Below are 24,062 nucleotides of genomic sequence, written 5' to 3'. Positions count from 1 at the left end.
ACAAGAAACTTTTTTTTTCAAAACCATATATTGGATCAATGTTAAGAAATACAAGTTAAAACAAGATGCCTTTTGTCTGTCAGCATGGCCAAAATGTAAAAGAGTATTAATGCTAATTGTTGATGAAGGCAAGGAAAACAGGTACTTTTGTGTTTTATTGGTGGGAACAGAAATTGGTTCATCTTTTTTAGAAGTCAATTTGAAGGTGCCATAAAAATTTAAAGGGGCAGTGGTGGTTCAGTGGTAGGATTCTCACCTCCATGGGAGAGACCTGGGTTCAGTTCCTGGCCGGTGTACCTCTAGCGCACCCACCACCTATCTGTCAGTTGCCATGATGCTAAACAGGTTTCAGCAGAGCTTCCAGACTAAGATGGACTAGGAAAAAATGCCTAGTAACTACTTCTGAAAATTAGCCAGTGAAAATCGTATGGATCCTGACAGTCCGATCTGCAACCATTCGTGGAGATGGTGCAGAGCCGGGCAGTGTTTTGTTCCATTGTGCATGGGGTCACCATGAGTCAGGAGCTGACTAGACCACAGCCAACAGCAACAAAGTTTTAAATGCATATAGCCCTTAGTTCCATTTTTCATCCTCCAGGCCTCTCTGTATGGCCTCTGACCATCAGGTAGCCTCATCAGAGCTGCTTTACAGTTTGGCACCAGGTTTCTAAGGAAGGGAAAGAGAAGCCTCCAGGTCTCTTCAGGGTTAGGTTAGGTTGGGCCTAGTAGAACCCACATTTTATCATCCCAAACAGGTTACAGGCAGCCAAGATTCAAGGAAGGGAGTCTAGCTTCTGATGGGAAGAATGACTTAGAATTATGTATTAGTTATATTTTCAGACAAACTACCATATAGGGAGAGGAAAGCATATTGCTCCATGTAATGTCTTAGTAAGATCTCTTAAGTGTTTATATGTTTTATATGCATTCACAATATTTTATTGTTTGGTTCCACATTTCCTCCCTGATTTAGACCGTGTGACTAGTTTTTTTTTCTTCTGTTGTTGTTCTTGTGGTTTGTGGATGAATTATGTGAACAAACAAAAACACACAGTAAAACCCCACTGTAACACACTAAGTGGAGTTCAGAAATTCAATTTTGTAAACCCTGGTGTTGTGTTATTGTGAAGTTAATTAAAAACAGTGTTTTATCAGTAGGTGGTGGTGTCATAAAATTAAAGATTATGAAACTTTCACTATGCACAGTTGATCTTACACAGGACTAAGAAATTCCCAAGTGATCCTGAGGCATTTGCTTATATACACACACACACAAATGTGAGAATTTGATCCCACCCCAGTTTGAGAATGGGGAATGTGGTTAGGTGCTGTACAGTAGCTAAACATCAATTATGTTATAGTCACTAAATTCACAATTTTAAGTGCTGGACTACTAGCTAAAAGTTTGGCAATTCAACCCCCCTCCCCCAGGGTCACTCAGAAGTAAGGCATGGTGATCTGCTTCCAAAAAGTCACAGCCTTAAAAACCCTCTGGAGCAGTTCTGTTCTGCACACATGCGGGTCTATGAGTCAGAATCCACTGACAGCAATTAACAACATTTGTAGGAAAAAAAAAAAAAATTATATATATATAGAGAGAGAGGCTCTGGTAGCATAGTGTCTAAGGCACTTGACTGCTAACCAAAAGGCTGGTGGTTCAAACTCACCAGCCACTCTTCAGAAGGAAGGTTGGGCAATCCTACTTCGGAAACCCAAGGAGGGGTGCTATGAGTCAGGGCGGGCCGGGGGCCAACTCCATGGCAAACAACAACAACAGTCTTTTTAGATCTAGCAGGTCATTTCAGCAAGTGCTCTCTAAGTGCTTTTAATGTGTATCATGTGCCCTGGGGAGAGACACAAAAGATGAGTGAATCACCTGGCTACTGCAACTGGGGGTGGGGGGATGAGGGGAGAGCTTGACATGACCTTTTAAAGTGATCAAGCCACCTGGATGTTAGGATGAGCTGTACGCAGAGGGAGCTATATTTCCACACAGACCACCACTAGTGCCCAGAGAACGGGCAGCAACTGGATTGGAAGTAAGATTTGAAGGACAAGTAGTAGCTGATCAGTAGAAAAGCTGAGTGTGGAAGGAAAGGGGCACATTCCAGGCAAAGGAAACAGATTGAGCAAACACAGCTCAGCACTGTAGAGAAACCAATAGCAGCTTCAGCCAATGAGATCATGTTGTACTTTGTGCCTGTTTGGATGGCATTGGCAGGTGTTTCTGGTTCCTTGAGCTTAAGAATAAAGAAGTCAGCAGGCCCCAGGGTGTGACAGGTCTCCTAGGCCAGGCTAGAGCCCATGCACTGAAGGGCTGTGGCAAGAGAAAGACTGGAGCCCAGAAGGCCACGTAAGGCCTGTTGCCAAGATTCAGAGGGGACGACATGACCTTGAACCAGGAGTGTGTCATCGGAATGATCACATGTATTATCATTACACGGGAAATCTATGAATAGCTGAAAGGAAAATTTATTCTTATGCCATATTGTTAAGATCATACTGCATTCTCAACAAGATCATAAGTTAGTCATATGAAGTCTACTCGTTCTTCTAATAATGTTTTTAACCTTAGCATATTTCTATTTTTAATTTATAACATAACAAATTTGTCTTTTAACTTTGCTGCAGAAGCAATCAGGAATTTGGTTTCTTGAATCACTCCCCTCTCGCCATGCACAATTTGTCGTCCAATTTGGTAGTCCAAAATCCTTTATAAATTCTGTATCTGTATCTTGCCTAGTATCCAAATGACCAATTGACATTTTTATGTCATAGGCTTGCTTTATGTTACTGTCATGATTCACTTGTCTTTTATAAATGCTGCCTTCTGCTTTGATGAAACATTTTACACATATATATAAATGTCATGACTTCTGTGCTGTGGTGCTTTGCTGGCAGTAACTTCAATTCCTTTAGGTCTTAAAGTACTTGTCTCTCTCCTCCCCATCCTTCAAAGAGGAAGCTTGTCTGAGAAATGGCTTACTTAGGTGGTAGCTTCATTTCTCTTAAATTTATGTACATTTGGTGAATTACAGACCAAACTACAAAAGAGTAAATCTGGCTTAATATAAGAGCTTCTGGAATCAGCTGGTTTTGAGAAAAATGATGGACATGAATCAGCAAGTAGCTTAAGGCAAACTGTTACTAAAATAGGAGTTCTGGTGGCGTAGTAGATAAGGCATTTGGCTGCTAACCAGAAAGTCAGCAGTTCAAACCCACCAGCTGCTCCACAGAAAGAAGATGGGGCAATCTACTTCTGTAAAGATTTACAGCCTTGGAAACCAGATGGTGGTTGCTATGAGTCAGAATCAACTGGATGGCAGTGAGGTGGTTTTTTTTTTATTATTATTTTATTGCTAAAATACTTACCACTGTGATATAATACAGAGATAAGGATTGATACCATTGCCTGTTTTAGATTATGTGGCTCTTACTTTACATAGGGCACAAGTCCTGCCCAGCTATCAAGGCTAGGCTAAAAGCCACTCCAAAGAAACCAATAGCAGCTTCAGCCCATGGGATCATCTTTTACTGTGCTGGAAGCACCTTGTTTTCACAGTAATTAACTGGTATGTGATTTTTGCATTGACCAGAGTCACTGTGTGTTTTACAAAGGACAGTTGTTATGGCAGCATCATGCCTCACTTAGGCTAACTAGCCTGTATCCTTCATTAGTTTAATTCAGCAAATATGTGCAGCACTCCGCCCTTTCAGCACATTCTCTGGGGCAGACAGCGAGGTCTTCATCCCCCAAGTACTTAACAGGCTTTTTAAGTCTTTGTAGCCCTTCCTACTGTAACTATGAACAGCAGGATTTTGGTTACCCGAGTAGCCACTGTAGCTGGGGTCTGCCTCGTGCAAGGAAGGGAAAGAAGTGAACATTTAGTGAACTTGGGTGTGGTGCTAGCTGTTTTACGTACATCAGCTCATTTGTTAATGAGGCTATCAAGGCTGTCAAGGAGAATGTGTTCAAAATGCATAAAGGTTTTCTTTTTAACCTATATTATGTAAATAACCCATGTTTAATTTCTTAACACTCTTAAGTTTGAAATCTTCACTGTATAAGCATGTCCTGGTTGTTTTCTAAAGCTAATCTGATGCAGACCAAACCAAAACCAAACCCGCTGCCATAGAGTTGATTCCAACTCCTTGCTACCCTATAGGGCAGAGTAGAACTGCCCCACAGGGTTTCTAAGGCTGTAAATCTTTATGGAAGCACACTGCCTCAGCTTTTTCCTGTAGGGCAGCTGATGAGTTCAAACTGCCGACTTTTCAGTTAGCAGCCACATGCTTTAACCACTGTACCTTTAGAGCTCCTTTAATCTGATGCAGTCTTTATTAATAAATAGGAACTCACTGGCATCAAATCAGATCCAACTCATAGCAACCCCTCCTTGGGTTTCTGAGGTGGTCACTAGGGAAATAGATTGCCCAACAGTCTTTCTGAGCAGTGCCTGGTGGGTTTGAACCGCCATCCTTCTAGTTAGCAGTCAAATGCCTTAGGCATTACGCTACCAGAGCTCCCAATAAATAGGAAGGGGGCGTAAATCATGACATGGGTGGAAGGTCAAGACAAATTATCCCATCTTTATACTTCTTGTTGTTGTGTGCTATCAATTCCAACTCATAGTGACCCTATATTTATATTTAGTATACAGAATTTGTTGCGGGGGGCAGGGGGACCAGGTTAAAGACTTCTGCTCAAATGTTTTTCAGACAAAGTTCAAGGACTATGGAGAAAAGTGACCTCTCTCTCTCTTCTGTTTCTTTCTTAGATACATTCCACCACTGATATGGGGGAAAAGTGGACACATCCAGACAGCCTTGTATGGGAAAATGGGAAGGGTGAGGTCACCACACCCATATGGACAGCGGAAGTTCATCACCATGGCTGATGGAGCCACTTCTACCTTCGACCTCTTTGAGCCGTTGGCGGAGCACTGCATTGGAGGTGAGCTAGTTTAGGGCATGTGATTCAGCCATCACTCAGAGAAAGAGGACTGGTTAAGGAGAGAACACAGTGTAAATGCACATGGCACCAACTTTGTACACTGCAGCTGGGGGCTGTTAGGAAATCAGCTGAGATACATCACTTGGAAGCAACCTGCAGGGATTAGCTCTAACATGTGCTTGCAAGGCACCAGAGTAAAGCTCTTAAGATAGCATTGTTGAGTGCAATTATTTTAATCCTCTTGTGGAATACAGAAGCTTGATGTAAGGAGATGAGGGAGAGCTTAGAGTCCAGTCCCATCCCCCCAACCCCCAGGCTTTTGTTGATGACAGAAACAGAAGCCAGGACTGTTCTCAGTGCTTTACATATATTATTCTCTCATTTAATCCTCACACTGACCCTGTGACATAGATGCTACTGTCATCTCTACTTGACTGATGACAAAACTGAAACTTAGCCATGCAGTGGAGGTTGGTTTTGTTAGTTGGTTGCCAGTGGATAGCCAAGGCTCTAAGAAACCCTCAGCTTAGGTTTCTATGGACAAAAAGATGCATTAAGGTCATGTTTATCATGCAGGGGTTTGGGACATCTGTCTGCTTCTCAGAAACAACAGCTCCAGTTTCCATTGCTGCTGGATATGGCATTCTTCTATCCAGCCTACACAATTCCCATTTACTCACTGTTGTCAAGTAGATTCTGATTCATAGCAACCCTGTAGGACAGAATAGAACTGCCCCTTAGGGTTTCCAAGGCTATACTTCAGAAGCAGATTGCCACATCTTTCTCCCAAGGAGCTGGTGATAGGTTTAAACTTCTGACTTTCTGGTTAGCAGCTGAGTGCTTAACCACTGTGCCACGGAGGCTCCTTAGCTTACCACTCATTATACTGGATAATGAGGACTTTTGAGAAAGTGGAGTCAGATGCTAGCATCCTTTTGTTTGAATGTCTTTTCTAGCAGAAGAGAACTTGCCTTTTGAATTCTGTTGTATCAAAGGTACGTAGTTATTTATAGGAGCTCTTAAATATTTATGGGTAAATTCCAGTAAACATTATAACTCTCAGTTATTTAAAGTAACTAGAACTGCTGAGTAGCTAGTGACAAAGGTTTAATTTATGTTCCCTCAGCCTGGAATGCTCTTTCCCAGACCTTCACATGGCTGCCTCCTTCTTGTTATTCAGACCTCAGCTCAGCTGTCACCTCCTCAGAAGAACCATCCCCGACTCCCGTACCTAGTATTTGCTTCCCAGTAAACTTGTTACACCATCTGTCACCTCCTCAGAGGGACCATCCCCGACTCCCGTACCTAATATTTGCTTCCCAATAAACTTGTTACACCATCCAGCTTTATTTCTTCATGCTAACTATTGCTCTTTAAACCTGTTGTGTAATTGTTTGTTATCTGTCTAGTTAAATGTAAGAATCCCTAGAGTCACAGAAGGAATGGATAGATTTAGAAGTTAGAAGTTCACATTATGTTTATAAATCTTGAAACTGGTCTTTCAAATATTTATTTCTCTAGGAGGGTTGGGCAGTCCTACTTCCGTAGTGATACTGCCTCGGAAACCCAAGGAGGGGTCGCTATGAGTCGGGGCCGACTCGACGGCACATAACAACAACAACAACATACCTAGTGTCTTAGTTATCCAGTGCTGCTATAACAGAAATACCACACATGGATGGCTTTAACAAACAAATTTATTTTCTCACAGTTTAAGAGGCTGGAAATCCAAATTAAAGTTGCCGGCTCTAGGGGAAGGCTTTCTCTCTCTGTTGCCTCTGAAGGAGGGTCCTTGTCTCTTTACCTTCTCTTTCCTTGTTCCTTGGCGATCTCCATGTGGCTTGGCACCTATCTTCCCCTCCCTTGGTTTGCTTAATCTGTTCCTTTTATATTTTGTACACTGTGTTAATCGTGTCTTGTTAACATAAAAAAGACAACCCATTCCCAAATGGGATTATAACCACAGGCATAGAGGTTAGGATTTACAACACATATTTTTGGGGGACAAAATTTATTCATAACACCCAATTAAATTTTTTCTCTTGTTTGGAATGCTTTTACTTTTGCAATTAAAACACAAAATTTAGTTTGACCATTTCCCTTCTGGACCAAGGTGGGAAGTTAGAAACAATCAAAACTCTGATTCTTTGTTTTACTTGCCCTTCCCCATCTCTAACATTGACCTACCCTACACTGCAGAAAGGATGAATGAAGATAGTTCTAGGGCAGTATTTGCATTCAAGAAATGCACTGAGTAAAGCAGCCCTTTTTTCATTTTTACACCCATTCCTCACTTAACAACATGGTTAGGTTCCAAAGACCAGGTCATAATGCAAAAATCAGCATTATGTGAAAATGGAGGATGACTACATCAGATCACAAAATGGAGGATGATTACATCATTACATAACTGCCAAATTATATCATTACATAACTGCCAAACCACTGAGAATCATGGCCTAGCCAAATTGGCACATAACCTTAACCATCACAGCCAGCATTACTCTCACCTCACACATTGGTAATTGTTACTGGCAGATGTATGTCATTAATGCATAAACTAGTCTTATAGATTGCTTACTGTTAATATAAATGTGAAATGTCGGATAACAAGGTAAGTGAGTAATAACTATACTTTTTTTCTGAGCACAAAAGAAACACTTACCCATTTTAGAAAACTTAGAAAATGCAGAAACAGTTGAAGAAGAAAATAAGAATCAGCCATAATCCCACTACCCAACATACCATTGTTAACATTTTCTTCCATTTCTATGCATTGTCAAAAATTGGAATTATTACATATATTATAAATTTTTCTTATGTTATTAAAAGTCTGAAAGTCTTCAAAATCATAATTGTAATGATTGTTTAATATTTCATGATGTGGTTATACCATAATTTAACCATTCTTCTCTTGTTGGGCGGAGTCCCTGGGTGGTGCAGTTAATTTACTTGGCTACTAATTGAAAGGTTGGAGGTTTGAGTCTACACAGAGGCACCTCAGAAGAAAGCCTTGGTGATCAATTTCTAAACAATCAGCCATTGAAAGTCCTATGGAGCTATTCCAACACAGTTGGGGTTGCCATGACTTGAACTCTCCTCAATGGCAACTGATTGGCTGTTGTTTACAGATTTGTCACTATAAGCATCCTTAATCATAAATTTTTTTAAAAAAAAAATTTTACTGTCATTTGGGTGAAATTTTACAGCGCAAATTCATTTTCCATACAGCAGTTCACATACACATTGTCTCATGACATTGACTGCAATTTCCCATAATGCGGCAGCTCCCTTCCCATTTCCTCCCCATAGTTACCTCTTCCCTGTGTCCTTCCCTCCTATGCACTCCTGCCCCCTGAGCTGTCTCCCTGTGCATACGTAGCCCTTCTATTCTCCCATGATTGATCTCTCCAATGAGTATATTTACCTAATGTAAGTGTTCAGGTCGTATGCCTGTCTTTTTTTTGGCTGGAAGCCACAGGAGTGGGTTCAATTCCAGACCTGAAGGGCAGCTAGGGGCCATTTTTCAGGGGTTGCACCAGACTCTATCAGACCAGCAAACTGGTCCCTTTTTTTTTTTTTTTTTTTTTAATGATTTTGAGTTTTGTTCCACATTGTTCTCCCATTCTTTCCAGGCTCTCCTACATAGACCCCCACCAAGTGGTTGACAGTGGTAGCCAGGCACCGTTTAGTTCTTCTGGTCTCATAGTCATATAGGCTGAGGATGGAGTTCCAGTTCCTTGGACTAATTGTTTACATGTGTCTTTGGTTTTCTTCATTCTTCTTTGCTCTGGACAAGGAGAGACCCATCATTGCATCTAGATGGCCACTTGCAAGCTTTTAAGCTTAATCATGAAATTTTAAGCATGATTTCAAGAATTGCAATTACTTCATCAAAATTTATGAATTTATAAACATTCTTTATAAATACTGTCAAGTTGCTTACCAATTTGCCTATCCTTACCAGCATTAAGAATTTTTTCATTGTTTTTATCTTAACTTTTGAAAGGAAAATTAATGATCAGATTTAATGACCCAAACACTACTTTCTTTTAAAGAAAAATATGTATCCGTATTTTTTAATAGGGTAATTCGTACCCTTGATAAAAAATTCAAAAGGTACTAAAGATGATACAGTGAAAGTGTAAGTCTCTCTCCTACCTCTGTTCCACACACAAGACCCCTCCCTAGTGGTACTCACTCTTACATTTCTTATGTATCCTTCCAGAACTAGTGGATCCATTTATAAACCTGTTGTTAGTTTGTCATCAGGTCGGTTCCGACTCATGGCAATCCTGTGTGTTTCAAAATAGAACAGCTTCATAGTGTTTTCTTTGCTATAATCTTAATGGAAGTAGATCACTAGCTTTTTGCCTATAGTACCACTGGGTAGGTTCAAATCACCAGCCTTTAGATTAGCAGTTGAACAAAATGAAAGGAAGGTTGAGCAATCTACTTCCGTAGTGATACCACCTCAGAAACCCAAGGAGAGGTCACTATAAGTTGGATCCGACTCAATGGCAGTGAGAGGGACTTTATTTATCAACCTAGATATCTTTTTTCTCCGCAAAAATGGTAGCATAATATGACCCTCTTCTATACCTTGCTTTTTTTCACTTAATATATGTTCAGGAGCTTGCCATTTCAGTGTTTTATTCTGTTTTTAATTTTGTTTATTTTGCTGCTGTTGAGAATACACACAGCAAAATATACACCAATTCAACAGTTTCTCTGTATACAGTTTAGTCACATTGACTACATTCTTTGAGTTGTGCAGTCGTTCTCACCCCCCTTTTCTGATTTGTTCCTCCTCCACTAACATAAACTCACTTCCCCCTAAGGTTCCTGTCTTATCTTTTGAATTGCTGTTGTCAAGTAGATCCCATATAGATAGATCTTGAAAGAGTGCGATGCTCAAGGCAGACCTTTTTTACTAGCTAAGCTAGACTGTTGTTTGGTTTTAAGAAGACTTCAGAGGATAGTTTGGGTTTATGGTTTAACAATTATCTCAGGGCCATAGTTTGAGGAGTTCATCCAGTCTCCATGGATCCAGAAAGTCTGGATTCCATGAGAATTTGAAATTCTGTTCTGCATTTCCCCCTTTTAATCAGGATCCTACTATGGAATCTTTGATCAAAATGTTTGGTAGTGGTAGCTGGGTACCATCCATTTGTCTCTGGTCTCATGGCAAAGGAGACAGTTTATGAAGACAGTTAGCCACATATTCCATATCCTTCTCCTATTCCTGAGTCTCCTTCCTCCTCACTTGCTCCAGGTGAATAGAGACCAATTGTTGTGCTTTGGATGGCCACTTGTAAGCTTTTAAGACCCCAGACACTACAAATACAGTTTATATAAAGATGTCTCATTATATTTAAGGATTACATAACCTCCCATCCCTTGGATATGCAATAATTTACTTAGCCAGATGCCTATTTCTGGACAATTAGGTTGTGTTCAGTCTTTTGCCATTATAAAATCTATACTGTAAAAATATATTTTACATATGTACAGGGGTATCTGTAGAACAAATACCTGAAAGCAAAATTGTTGTGCAAAAAGGTCTGTGCAAAAATTAAAAAAAAAAAAAAAATTTTCCCCCCACTCATTTATTCATACATTCACTCAGCAAGCATTTAGCACCAGTTATGTGTCAGACAAGAGTTCCTGGGTGGAAGTTGTAATTTACCCAGAAACACGCTGGAAGAAAGGCGTGGTGATTCCCTTCCAAAAAATCAGCCTCTGAAAACGCTATGGAGCACAGCTTTATTCTTGACAAATGTGGGGTCACTATGAATCAGAGTTGAATTGACAGCAACAATACTAGGAGCTAAGGATACAATGAAGTGTCTTTTCTACTCATTCTTTCAAGAAAAGGCTAGAAATCCTTACCAGGTGGAACACTGCAGACCAGTGCTTCTCAAAATGTAGTCCACAGCCCAATGCTCGTCCATGGGTCATTTGTTATGTTTTGTAATAAGTGTAGAAATTGAGAATAATGTTAGGAAACTTGCATAACAATTCAACAAAGTAATTTTATATCTGTTCAATCTAATGAAAAATTGAGGCTTATACTTTTTTCACACATTTTTCTAGTAATCAGTTTTTATTGTATTTGTCAAAAGTATCTCTGTATGGACTCAAAATTTTAAAAACCAGACCTTCACCATAAATAGTTTGAAAAGTGTTGATATAGACGGCTCCAGCTAGAAGGGAAAGATAGTCTTTCCCAGAGAATTGAGTGGAAAGATGGATATTAAGGTCCTCCTACCATTTTTTTCAGTCATTGTTATTGTTATGTGCCATCAAGTCCTCTCCAACTCATAGTGATGACCCCTCCTTGGGTTTCCAAGGCGATATCTCTATGGAAGTAGATTGCCCAGTCTTCCTTCCAAGGAGTCAGTGAAGTGTAATTATATCCATTTGTATCCATTTATCATGTCTTCAGGAGCTCTGGTGGCCTACTACCTAAAGCATTAGACTGCTAACCAGAAGGCTGGCCGTTCAAACCCACCAGCCACTCCTCAGAAGGAAGGTTGGGCAGTCTACTTCTGTAGTGATACTGCCTCGGAAACCCAAGGAGGGGTCGCTAAGAGTTGGGTCCGACTCGATGGCAGTGTGTTGTTGTTTGTTTTGTTACTGTGTCTTCATTTATTGGATACATTGGGATCTCTTTCTCCACCCTGTAGATGATATCACCATGGTCATCTGCCCTGGAATTGCCAATCACAGCGAAAAGCAATACATCCGCACCTTCGTCGACTATGCCCAGAAAAATGGCTATCGGTGTGCTGTGCTAAACCACCTGGGTGCCCTGCCCAACATTGAACTGACCTCACCACGCATGTTCACCTACGGTAAGCATGGGACATGGCCAAGTGGATGGAGTCCCTCTTTTTTCTGGTTCTCACTGCAAGTGCACTGCTCCTTCTGCTTCTGCCTTATTTTCAAGTTTAGAGTTTATACCCTATCTACAAGAATGCCACAAGAGGAAGAAGAGGCATTACGTCTATAAAAATTTATAGCCTTGGAAACATAGTCAGGGTCGCTATGAGTCAGAATCAACTTGATAGCGTCAGAATCAACTTGATAGCATTGGGTTTGTTTTTTTTTTTACAATTGAGCAGAGAGGTGGGGCAGAAGAAATTGTGGGGCACACAGTAGCAGCCAACTTATATTGGGCATTTATGATGCCATGCCCAACGTCAGCCTTTCCATCTCACAGAGGCCGAAACTGAAACTCACAGGAGAAGGTATTGTCTAGAGTCTCCAGCTCATAAGTGTCAAAGCAGGGTTGGGAGCCCGGTCATTGGGCAGCTTAGCTCTCTCCCTTCGCTACGCTGCCATCTTGATGCTCATTCCTCAGGACGCATGTGACTGGCAGGGTGGTGATGAGGCATGTGGATGTCAGTGGTTAGGGGACCTGACACAGTAGCAACTTACTGGTTTTCAAGTTCCTTGAGAACAGAAACTGTATTTCATATTTAAAATAAGCTTTATGACTGTAATCATAATTGAAGCCCTATGGTTCTGAGGCTCTGTCTTCTGGACTACTCATTCTTGGTTCTATTTTATCTCTCCCTTCAGATTATATATGACACATAAATAATGAACACATGAAATATTTCTACATATGCACAAACATTTGAGGTGTTTATGACCAAATGAATTCTATTATGTTTTAATGGGAAACAGCCTTCATTGTATCTATAGTCTCACCATAGCCATAATTTTTTATTTCTTCATTTCATCTGCCCATTCTGCCTTTATGTATAAATAGTTTTTATTTAGTTGAAATCAGTCTATATCTATGGTGACTTATTTAAATCACTGTGTTAAATTCACTAACATAAAGATGTGTGGTCATTATATTTAATCACTTTAAGAACCCATTGCTATTGTCACTCCACTATCATTTATTTAACCATTCCTCTTGGTGGGGTATTGAGGTGACGTATTTCAAGTTTTTTGATATTGTGAGTAATGATGCCCTAAATATCTTGAACATAGCGTTGGGTTTTTTTTGTTTTTTTTTTCCCCCTTCTCTGTAATGACTTCTTTAGAGAAGATTTCCAGGAATGGGTTATGGAATCAACTTTTTTTTTTTTTTTAATGCTCTTGATATATTTTGTCAGATTGTCCTCCAGCAAGGTTGCCCCAGTTTACACTGCCGTTGATAACAAGTAATAGTGTCATCATCCCCTGTAGGGAAGAGTAGGGGTGTAACAGTTGCTCTGTGCCAGGCATAGTGTAGTGTTTCACATCCATTCCCTTCTTTGCACTCACTTTGGCAGTCTTTGCACTCACTGCCACCCTCTAAAGATACCTGTTTTACAGCCAACACGACAGCAACTAACAACAGTTCTGTTCAACAGTGTAGTCAGTGGCTTGAAGGTACAGGTGAATGTTCAGATCTGTAGATGGCACAGGCACATGGGGAGTAGTGGATCCAGAGCTGATCCCAAAGACAGAAACAGGTAGAATCTGACAGAAGTGGAAATGATGGAGAATAATGATAAGATCTCGCACTTGGACATAAAAATCCATCTGTACAAGTAGAGGATAAGGAGGCATGGCTTGGCCACAGGGCCTGGAACAGAGGCTTGGGGGCACTCTCTGACAGCACGTTGTGCCAACAACAAGATCAGAAATGTCTTGCCCACTGAGGGCACTTTTTGTGTACCAGGTGCAGCACTGCTCTCTTACCTAGATATAGTTATCCCTTTCATCTCCATTGCAAGTCCACAAGACAGATAATAACATTCTCATAAAAAAAACCAAGGTCACAAAGAAGTAATTGGAGCAAGGGCATAGAGCCAATAGGTAGAAGAACTAAAATTGGAGTCTGTATCTGGCTGCCTCAGCCTCAGTTATCACCTCAGAACTAATAGACTAGCCAGATCTCCTCACCCCACGGGGATTTGCTACAGGCCAGGAACACAGGAGACTAGATTGGGATACATCATCATACACAGGTCATGAGAGTCTCATGGTTGACAGAGCAGAGAAGAGTAGGCTTAGTGTAGGACGTGATTAGAGGGGAGCTGGGTCAGGAGACAGCCTCTGGAACCAGATGTCAGAGCCTTGCCTGACCAGCTGTGTGGCCTTGAGCAGTTTGTTGAACCTGAATTCCAGATTCTTCAACTGTAAAAAGGATTGCAATGAAATGTAGTTACTATGGGCTTTGTAGGCAGTAGAATGCCTAACAAGTAGTAAACATTTATTAAATGTTAAGAGTTGTTTTATTCAAATATTTGAAAGTCCATTAATGCTAACAAGAGACTGGCTATGGTCTGCATAGCCCAGACAAATAAGTGCTATGCAGGGAGGACAGGAATATATTTTATTTAATTATTATTTTTTAAAATTGTGATTTGGGTGCATATTTACAAAGAAGACTCGTTTTACTCTCAACAGTTCATACACGTTTGATTCCACAGCCTGCTTATAATCCCCAACCACAGAAAGTTCTCCTCCTCCTCCTCCCTGTGTCTACCCCTTCCCTGTACCCTTCTTGTGGGAAACAGGAACATAAAAAATAATAATAATTACATTGAGCATTGTGCTCTTTTCAACTGTCTATATGGGATCAAACTGCCTACAGCAACTCAAAAGATTAGATAGGAGGAACCTTAGGAGAAATGAGTGTATGTTAGTGGGGGAGGAACAACTCAGAAAAGGAGGGTGAGAATGGTGCACAACTGGAAGAATATAATCAGTGTCACTAAACTGTCTGTGTAGAAAACGTTGGATTGGTGTATGTTTCACTGTTCATACTCTCAACAGCAACAACAGGATAAATTGAATTTAGAAAAAATAATAATAATTACAACACATTACAGAGAGTGGACTCAGAGAGGAGTATAGGCAGTGTTCTGTGGCAGCATGGAGACCGCTCAGACTCTGCTAGGCGAGTTGAGTTGAGAAGGAAGGATTCTCCAAGGAAAAGCATTTGAACTGGGTTCTCAGTGGTGGGGATGGGTTAGAGCTCATAAATGGAAAGGGAGGGGCCGTGGGATGGACCATCCAGGCAAAAAGCATGATGCCTTTGGAGACTGACAGGATTTGGGCTAGCAAACTGGCCCTGACATGGAAAATCCGTAGGGATTAGTGAATCCCTCTAGGAAGAGCTTCAGCCCCCAAAGTTTTAAAAGTGATCACCTATTTCCTTTTATTGTTGTTGCATTTTATTTCATCAGAATTTGAGAAGAAAATTCTGTAGTTTGTTTTGTTGTTGTTAGTTGCCATTGAGTCAGCACCAACTCGTGGCTACCCTGTGTGTCACAGAACAAAACATGGCCTGGTCCTGTGCCATCTTCACCATCATTGGTGTGCTCAAGTCTGTTGTCATGGCCACTGTGTATTTTGAGTGCCTTCCAACCTAAGGGCTCATCTTCCAGCATTATATCAGACAATATTCTGTTGTGATCTATAGGGTTTCCATTAGTTAGTTTTCTGAAGTAAGTCACCAGGCCTTTCTTCCTAGTCTTAGTTTGGAAACGCCACTGAAACTTGCCCACTGTGGGTGACCCTGCTGGTATTTGAAATACCAATGGCATAGCTTCCAGCATCATACCAACACGCAAGCCACCACAGTACAACAAATTGACAGACAGGTGGTGGATAGTTTGTTACAGCTCAGTATTTTCCAGAAAGACAGGTAACCTGGAATATATGGGTGATTTTTCTAGGCATGCTATTTAGTTTTTTGTGAGTCAGTGCAGTTTGTAACTGTTGAGGCACATCTTTTAACTGTAAGGATAATGTCAAACTAATTTGCTCTTACATGGTCAAAAACCCGAAATTCAGATACTTTGTTGAAATCTGAATAATAAAGCATCTTCTAGTGAGAGATGTGTTTTCTTAGGTGCCACTGATGTAATTTCAGTTTAAAATAGTATGCTTTTAATGAATGCTTCTCTGGACTGGTGAATAAGGAACAATCTTTAAACAAAACTGGCTGAAAGCATTAGAGCAAAAACCCATGTTTATTACTTTTGACAGGTAACTGTTGAAGCACCCCAGCAGTTTACAGGCTAGAACTTAAAAACCTTTATCACAGTGACTCATGTATTAAATTCTTAAACTTGTTGGCAGTCTATTTATGGGCTTTGTATATTTCAGTACAAATGTTATTTGTCAACTTTTGTTTCTCCATCCAGTATCACTTAGGAATTTTTAATTATTGTTGCTGCGTGATATGGTCTGTTATCTGATAGACCTTGACTCACTGCTTCTTAAGAGTATGCTTTTGGCCCCCTGGCTCTTTATTTTTTCAGTTGAACTTTAGAATCATCTTGTCAAGTCCTGTGTTGAATTTCTGTATCCATCAAGATACACATTTACACGTTTACGCTGTGGAAACAAGCCACAAATCTCAGTGGAGTAAAAACAAAGATTTCTTTCTTTCTCACAGTGTGTATGCACCTCTTGTTGGCTGAGGGCTCTCTATCTCTGTCATCACTGTCCTCACAAGGAGCCTGCTAATGTAGTGGCTGCCAGTTGAAGCATCACCTGAGGGAGTAAAGGAATATGGTTCAGAAGCTTCTACCCAGAAACAGTGAAGGGCACTCTGCTTACAGTGTGTTGACCAAAGTTACACAGCCAAGTCAAACTGCAGTGGGTGGGGAAGATACGTCCTTCCCAGGGAAGAAAAGCAGATATTAGTGAACTCTAGCACATTGTGTCACTGTTTTTGTATGTGAATTGTAATTTACAAATTAACTTGGAAGAGTTTATTTTCATCCATCCAGGAATATGGCATTTTCCTTCAGGTCTTCCTTTCTTTCTCCCATAAAAGGCTTCCAGTTCTATTTGTGCAGGAGCCAGTAGTTGTCAACCTGGCTGCACAGTAGAGTCCCTTGGGGAGCTATTAAAAGCTACCAATGCCAGGGACCCAGTCCCCGGAAGTCTAGTGTGTAGCCAGGGTTGAGCGACACAGATAGAGGTCTTACACATCCTTTGTTTCCCCTTTAGTTCATGTGTGTGTGTGTGTGTGTGTGTGAGTGTGTGTGTGAACTTTTCTTAGAGAAATTTTCAAGGTATACAAAAATAGAGAGAATAGTAGAATTAACTTAGAATAACCCAATGTACTACTCATCACCCAAACTCAACTATTCAACTCATGGCCAATCTTGTTTCATCTAAATGCCCAACCTCTCTGCATCAAAAATTATTTTAAAGTAAGTCTCAGACTTCCTATCATTTTATTTGTGATTATTTTGGTGTGTATCAGTAAGATATATGAACTTCTTTGTAAACCTAAGCACAATGCCATCATCACACCAGAAATATTTAACACTATTCCTTAATAGCAAATATCTAGTTAACCTTCCATTTCTCCAGTTGTCTTTTTTCTTTCTTTTTAACTTATATTGTTGTTAATTGCCATGGAGTCCACTCCAACTCATGGTGACCCCATATACAACAGAACAAAATGATGCCTGGTCCTGCCCCGTCTTCATGATTATTAGTGTGTTCAAGCCCTTAATTGCAGCCACTGTGTATTTTGAATGCCTTCCAACCCAGTGGGCTCATTTTCCAGCACTATGTTGGATAATATTCTATTGTGATCCGTAGTTTTCATTGGCTGATTTCCAGAAGTAGATCCCCAGGCCTTTGTTCCTCGTTGTTTTTAGTCTGGAAGCTCCACTGAAACCTGTCCACCATAGGCGACCCTACTGGTTTTTTAAATACTAGTGGCATAGCTTCTAGCATCATAGCAACAAGCAAGCCACCACAGTACAACAAACTGAGACAAGAGGTGGTTTTAAATTATATTTTGTTCAAATACAAATACAAATCAGGCCCATGTATTACAATTAGCTGCTAGGTTTCTTAAGCCACTTTTAATAGGCCCCCGGCCAAGTCTGCCTTCTCCATGTGGGTTGACAGAATGAGATATTCAGAGGATCTCTGGATCTCCAGGACATGCCACAGTCCATGGTATCAAGTCCCCACCTGGATGGTATGTGAGCATGAGGGATGGCCCCAGCAGCAGTGTCAGATTACCCAGTAAGCAAAGTAAGCACCAGGTTACTTGTGCTTATTTACTAATCTGTAGTAAATAGTTTCACATTTTTTTACCACGTCACAGATTCTGCTTCTAGGTATGACTGGCATGTGTCACCCTTCCAACCCAACAGCACCTGCCTACAGAAACAAAGTCTTCAAATTTACAGTTCCTGACAGGGATAGAGTACCCACTAAGCAAGGTAGACACAGGCTTACTTGTGCTTACTAATCTGTAGGAAAGTTTCACATGTTTTTCACCACATCAGTATATAAAACTGTTCCCTACAGATTAATAAATAAACACAAGTAAGCCTGTGCTTACCTTTCTTATTGGGTAATCCACCCTGCCCAGTGGCCACCTAGCTACAGAAATACCCCAGGGCCTGCTAATCTTTGGGTGGCCCAAGTTCTGTTTAGAAGGCTCTTCTGCGGTCATTGCTTGGCTTCTCCTTGTCATTTGGATCTTGGCTAAGATGTCACCTTCTCAGAGGGTATGTCCCTGACTCCCCTCCCCCATCCAATGTTGCTAACCCCAAACCCCCATCATTATCAGTAGATCCTTCTGTTTATATCCTTGGAGGTTCTTACGATTTGATGAAATTATGCAGTTTCTACATGTTTAGAATCTGACTCTCCATTGCAAAAGCCCACTGCACCCCCTGGTGTAGTTTCCCGGTGCCTAGAATCCTGCTGGGCCCTCCGAAAGTGCCCACTATGTCGGTGTTTACAGAATGCGGACTGAACGAGGACCGAGGTGACAGTTTGCAGATATAAGGTGATACTTTACAAACTAGCATGTCTTAGATGGATGAGCTTTATGGCTGTGTGAGTTCTCCCTGTGCAAACTGCATCACTCTGGAGTAGATGTCAGGCTTCCAGGCACGCTGAAGAAGCTCTTGGCCGTCTTAAACTGCGATCTTAGCAGAAGAAAACTACTCTCCATCTAGTGTTGGGGCATGAGGGGGGAGGTTGGGCACATTCAGTCAAAGCCTAATGGTTCGGTATGTCCAAAGAGAGTATTTACCAGCTGCAACCTTTTTACAGACAGGGATCAGATTTTAGTTCTTAATATTTATTTTTGTTAATATCCTACATCTAGTATATCACTTAAAAAGAAATGCTCAGAAAATGCCCACAACATGGAAAGAGCCTGTGATTTAGAGTCCAGTGAACAGGGAGTTAGAAGAGAAAAGGTAAGAGTTTATTTAAATAGTTATATGACCTCACCTCTCTGTCAGCTTCATACAGCTGACCTCATAAGTACTTTTGCAAGGACCAATTTGAGAAGCTGTGCTTACTGAGCAGAAAATTCTCTCTTTTTGTGCTCCATCTGAGTTTTGACTCTGTATACAGGGACGACCAGGCCCTGGGCAGTTATTTTGAAGGAAGCAGTGCATTCCAGCTGTCCAGCCTTCATTGTTGACCTTGCCAAATCTGGTGGCTGAGGGATGGGCATCACACCCCTCCAGCTCAAAGCCACTATGTTCTGTATTCAGTTAACTCTTAAAATCAGTCCTGGCAAATTGCTTTTATGGTAGTACATTGTGCTCTGTTGGCTGTATTTTAACCTTCTAAACATTATTTTCATTCTTAAAAATAATATTTCTCACCACTTGCCTCAGTAGATTAAAAAAAAAAAAAAATCCAGTTCGTATATACTTTAAACTAGAAAATGTTAAGTATTTCCCTTTTGATGAATTAAATTACAATCCAACAGTACATAACATTAGCTGATCTGGCCAAAAATAAAATGTGAAACCATTAGGATGACTACTAGAACCCACAAGGTTGAATTTTGCCAAACTATCTTTTAAATTTTCTTATTGAAATAGGATACTATATCCAGCCCAGATACACAACTCTATAATGTAGATGAGACCAAGGAATAACACTTGGAAATGGAGGAAAATATAGGAGTCTTCAAAAAAATGTTCGAAGTGTATTTTCCAGAGCATAATCTTTAATGGGGACACTACAGCAATGGATATGTTGGCTTCCTTTTTATTGGCCCAATTGATTTTCTAACCCAGCCAGTGTTTGGAATGGAAGTATTTTCCTCAGTGATGCTTCAGGAGACCAGTAAAATCAGGAAGCATTCTGCTCCATGTTTCTGTCTTTGACCAAATACCTTATTATCCCAACGGTCCCGCGTTTATTCTCAGAGCAAAGTAGAGCTAGATCAAACCCACCAGCCAAGGAAATGAGCTGAAAACTAGAATTACCCACCTGTGGTTATTCTAGACTCCATTTCTAGAATTTTCTTTTTAAGTTTATAGCCAGAAAGTTTGATCTTTATTTGGAGAGGAAAAAAAAAAATAGGATTTTTTTGAAAGTCTGTTTTATATTAGGTGAATAAAAAGAATCTGGCATGGGTTCCCATAAAGGTAACTGTATCCATTAGAATCATGACCCTTCTAAGAATTTAGCACCCATCTCTGACCAAAATTACGAGCTGGGGCATTTTGGCATGGAAAAGGGTTTCAAAAGATTTAAATGGCTTTTTCCCCCATGAGTTTAAACAGTGAAGAAGTGGGTCCTTCTTCACTTCTAGAGTCTTGGCTTTCTGGCTAGTTACCTAAAATCCTAAGCATTGGCTACTATTAAAAGTGGTGGTGGTTGTTGTTGTTATGTGCTGTCAAGTCGGACCCGACTCATAGTGACCCCTCCTTGGATATCCGAGGCAGTATCATTATTGAAGTAGATTGTCCCATCTTCCTTCCAAGGACTGGTGGGTGGGTTTGAACCGCCAGCCTCTGGTTAGCAGTCAAGTGCCTTAGGCACTATGCTACCAGAGCTCCTACTGTTAAAGGAGGTGCTCTTTAACATACTGATTTCATACTGAGGAGTTTTGCTTTTCAACTGTCTTGGAATCTCAAGGCAAAACCAGAAAATTTTGCTTTGCTCAGAGGGCAGGATTTTAGTCGTGGAAGGAAGGGAGGCCCCTTAGCTGGAGAGATCATATAATTTAGCAGCCCAACTGGGACATTTTTGTTTTGTTTTGTTTTTAATTTTTATTGTGATTCGGGTGAAAGTTTACAGAGAAGATTCACTTTCCATACAGCAGTTCACATACACTTTGTCTCATGACATTGACTGCAATTTCCCACAATGCAATAGCTCCTCTCCCACTTCCACCCCATAGTTACCTCTTCCCTGTGTCCTTCCTTCTCATGTACTCCTGCCCCCTGAGCTGTCTCCCTGTGCATACACAGCCCTTCTGTTCTCCCATGATAGATCTCTCCAAGGAAGTGTGTCTGCCTAATGTAAATGTTCAGCTCATATGCCTGTCTTTTGTTTGGTTGGAAGCCACAGGAGTAAGTTCAATTCCAGACCTGAAGGGCAGCTAGGGGCTATAATCTCAGGGGTTCTACTAGGCTCTATCAAACCAACAAATTTGGTCCCTTTTTATTTTATTTTTATGATTTTGAGTTTTGTTCCACATTGTTCTCCCAACGGGGACACTTTTGAGAGTGGAAAGGGGGCTTATTAGTAACTGCATCAGAACAAGAGATGAACTTCAGGACTCCCTTATACAAATTAGTCTGTATGGTCACCATGCCTGCAGTATGCTATAGAGATTTCTGTGGTCCAACACATCTTGCCTTAGGGAGTTGCAGAGAATGATTTTTAATGCACTTCTATTTTATTTTACTGCTCCTCTATCTAAGACATTTGATAGATCATGAAGATAGATGCTTCTCCTGTCTACCATTGATGTAGACTCAGTCTTCCTCCTGCAGAGCAGTTGGTGAATTTGAACCACTGATCTTCTGGTTAACAGCCAGATGCCTTATCTACTACACCACAAGAGCCCTTTTGTTTGTTTGTTTGTTTTTGTTATTCATGATTCTAGATGGACAACTTTGAATTGTGTAACTTCTGCAACAGTAGAGTCTTACAATGGCAAAAGAACACATGGGAAGGGAGGAGGAAGAGATGGAGAAGAGCGAGAATGTGAAAGCGGCAGTAGTGAATTTGTGAAAGCTCAGCCATCTTAGTAAAATCCCTGCTAAGGTCATCTGCGGAGAGTTGCTGTACATTGGGATGGTACTCGGGCCAGGAGCTGCAGGGAATGTGATGGAGGGTCATATGGAGAAAGCAATGGTAGATACTACACTTTCAGGACAAGACTGCAACACTTAACCTTCAGCCAGTTTTAGGCCCTTGGGGGAGGAGTCCTTGGTGGAGCATACAGTTAAGTACTTGACACTAGCCAAATGGTTGGTGGTTCAAACCCACTCAGAAGTACCTCAGAAGTCAGGCCTGCCGATCTACTTGTAAAAGGTCATAGCCTGGAAAATCCTGTGGAGCAGTTTCTACATTGAATACATGAGGTTGCCATGAGTTGAAATCAACTCAGTGACAACAATGTACCTGGGGGAGCAAAGCCAGGAGCACTCAATTGTGAAAATCTTTGTTTCAGAGATGAGGACAAGGGCAGCTAATCTGATGGGCAAAGAGGGACACTCACTTTTTATTCCTACAACTCTTTTCTTCCTGAGTGATTCAGTTTTGCATTAGCTTCCCCATACTTTGAAGAAATGACTCACACACTTTGAAAATGGCAGGGTCTGTTGGTTTCCACCCTCCATGGTGTTCAGCCTGATCATATCATTCTCCTGAATTAAACTTCTTGGGAAAGATATATAAGTACTTCTCTCCCATGCTTGGCCCAGTCACACAGGCAGGTATTGTGTGCTTCCATTCCATGTGATTCAGCTTCCTTCTTCTCCAGCTGACATGGCACGTTCACCATGTACCAGCCCATGCCTGGCATGGAGGACACAGATGACTCAAGGTCTCCATCCCTAAGGAACACCAGGGCTCTGGTGTTTTAGCCAACTTAATCATGTTAGTGCCATTTAGGGAAATGGCTTTTGATATAGTAGCTTTCAGGCAAGGCAGGCTTTGCTTTGTCTTTCTTTAGGGGTAGGAGGTTAGAGAAAAGGCAGAGGTCTCTCCTGTTCTCAGCAGGGTAGCTTTTCCAAGATGTCCCTGTAGTACTCATCTCTTAAGGCCAGGTTAGCGTCTCATATTTCATCTCATCTTTAGAAGCAGCAGCAAGAGATTAGATGTCTTGTTACTGGTGCTAATCCCGTAAGAATTAAATTCATAGGACCTCATTCAAATCCTCCTAGAATTAAAAAACAGATTACTGTAGTTCTCTATAAAACAGTGCAAGGAGCCCCAATCACTGAGTGTGTTTGGTACATGACATCAGGTGGAGATCCCAGGGGAACCCACAGCCTATCAGAAGGCTGGGCAGACACGCTGTGTCTGTGTCCTTCCCTTGCTTGGGAGGGATGGCACTCTTCCCCAAAACACCCCAACAGCTTGTCCAGCATCAGGCAGGTCTGGCCTTTTATCCAAATCAGATGTGTTTGGATTTAATTAAATTGAGGCTCCCAAAGTGCTTCCATAATTAGCTGTAATTGCTCCTCAGCTGCGTAGCAAATCTGAGTGTTGTAACTGCCCCAGTGATATGTGAGCATCTGCTCTAGGTCTCAAATAATTAGGCTCAAACCTGAGTAAAGGTAGGTGAGTCTAAAAGGGTTCTGATGGAGAGAATGTCAGACTGTTAATAATTAGAAAATAAATCCCTGCAGTACTACTATTGCTTACATAGACTTGTGACACAAGGTAAAAAGACCTGGGCTTTACAGTTAGGCATGGATTCAAAGTCCGGTGTGCCCATTTATTCACTGTGCAAGGTTGGGTAAGTCACATTATCTCTTTACATCTGTCTTGTCATCTGTGTTTCATATTTAAGCCCCTTTCATAGGGCATGTGATATAGTGCACCCACTCTTGTCTATTCATCTAGGTAATACTGATTGAGCACCTGCCCTGCAGATACAGTTGTGAACACGACCTATAAAATCTTTGCTTTATAGAGTTTGTAGTCTCATAAAAAAAAAAAAAAAACCACCAAACTCACTGCCCTCAAGTCAGATCCGACTCATAGTGACCCCTTCTTGGGTTTCTGAGGCGGTATTGCTACAGAGGCGGTGGAAAAGCTCAATATCTTCAGCCAAAACCAGGCCAGGAGCTGATTGTGGAACAGACCATCAACTGCTCATATGCAAATTCCACTT

General features: G+C 41.1%; 1 protein-coding gene across 1 annotated transcript in view; it reads left to right on the top strand.

Moving 5' to 3' along the window:
- ABHD2 (abhydrolase domain containing 2, acylglycerol lipase) overlaps positions 1 to 24,062 on the top strand; it is a 95,279-nt gene that overhangs the window by 41,225 nt on the left and 29,992 nt on the right. Inside the window, exons 2-3 of the mRNA XM_007946092.1 lie at positions 4,779 to 4,954; positions 11,644 to 11,811. Coding sequence (XP_007944283.1) covers positions 4,779 to 4,954; positions 11,644 to 11,811 — 344 coding nt within the window. The remainder of the gene's footprint in view (positions 1 to 4,778; positions 4,955 to 11,643; positions 11,812 to 24,062) is intronic.

The sequence above is a fragment of the Orycteropus afer genome, unplaced genomic scaffold (genome assembly GCF_000298275.1).
Source record: "Orycteropus afer afer isolate SDZICR_OR568_19922 unplaced genomic scaffold, OryAfe1.0 scaffold00150, whole genome shotgun sequence".
Classification (NCBI taxonomy): Eukaryota; Metazoa; Chordata; class Mammalia; order Tubulidentata; family Orycteropodidae; genus Orycteropus; species Orycteropus afer.
This window is presented reverse-complemented; position numbering and strand designations above follow the sequence as displayed.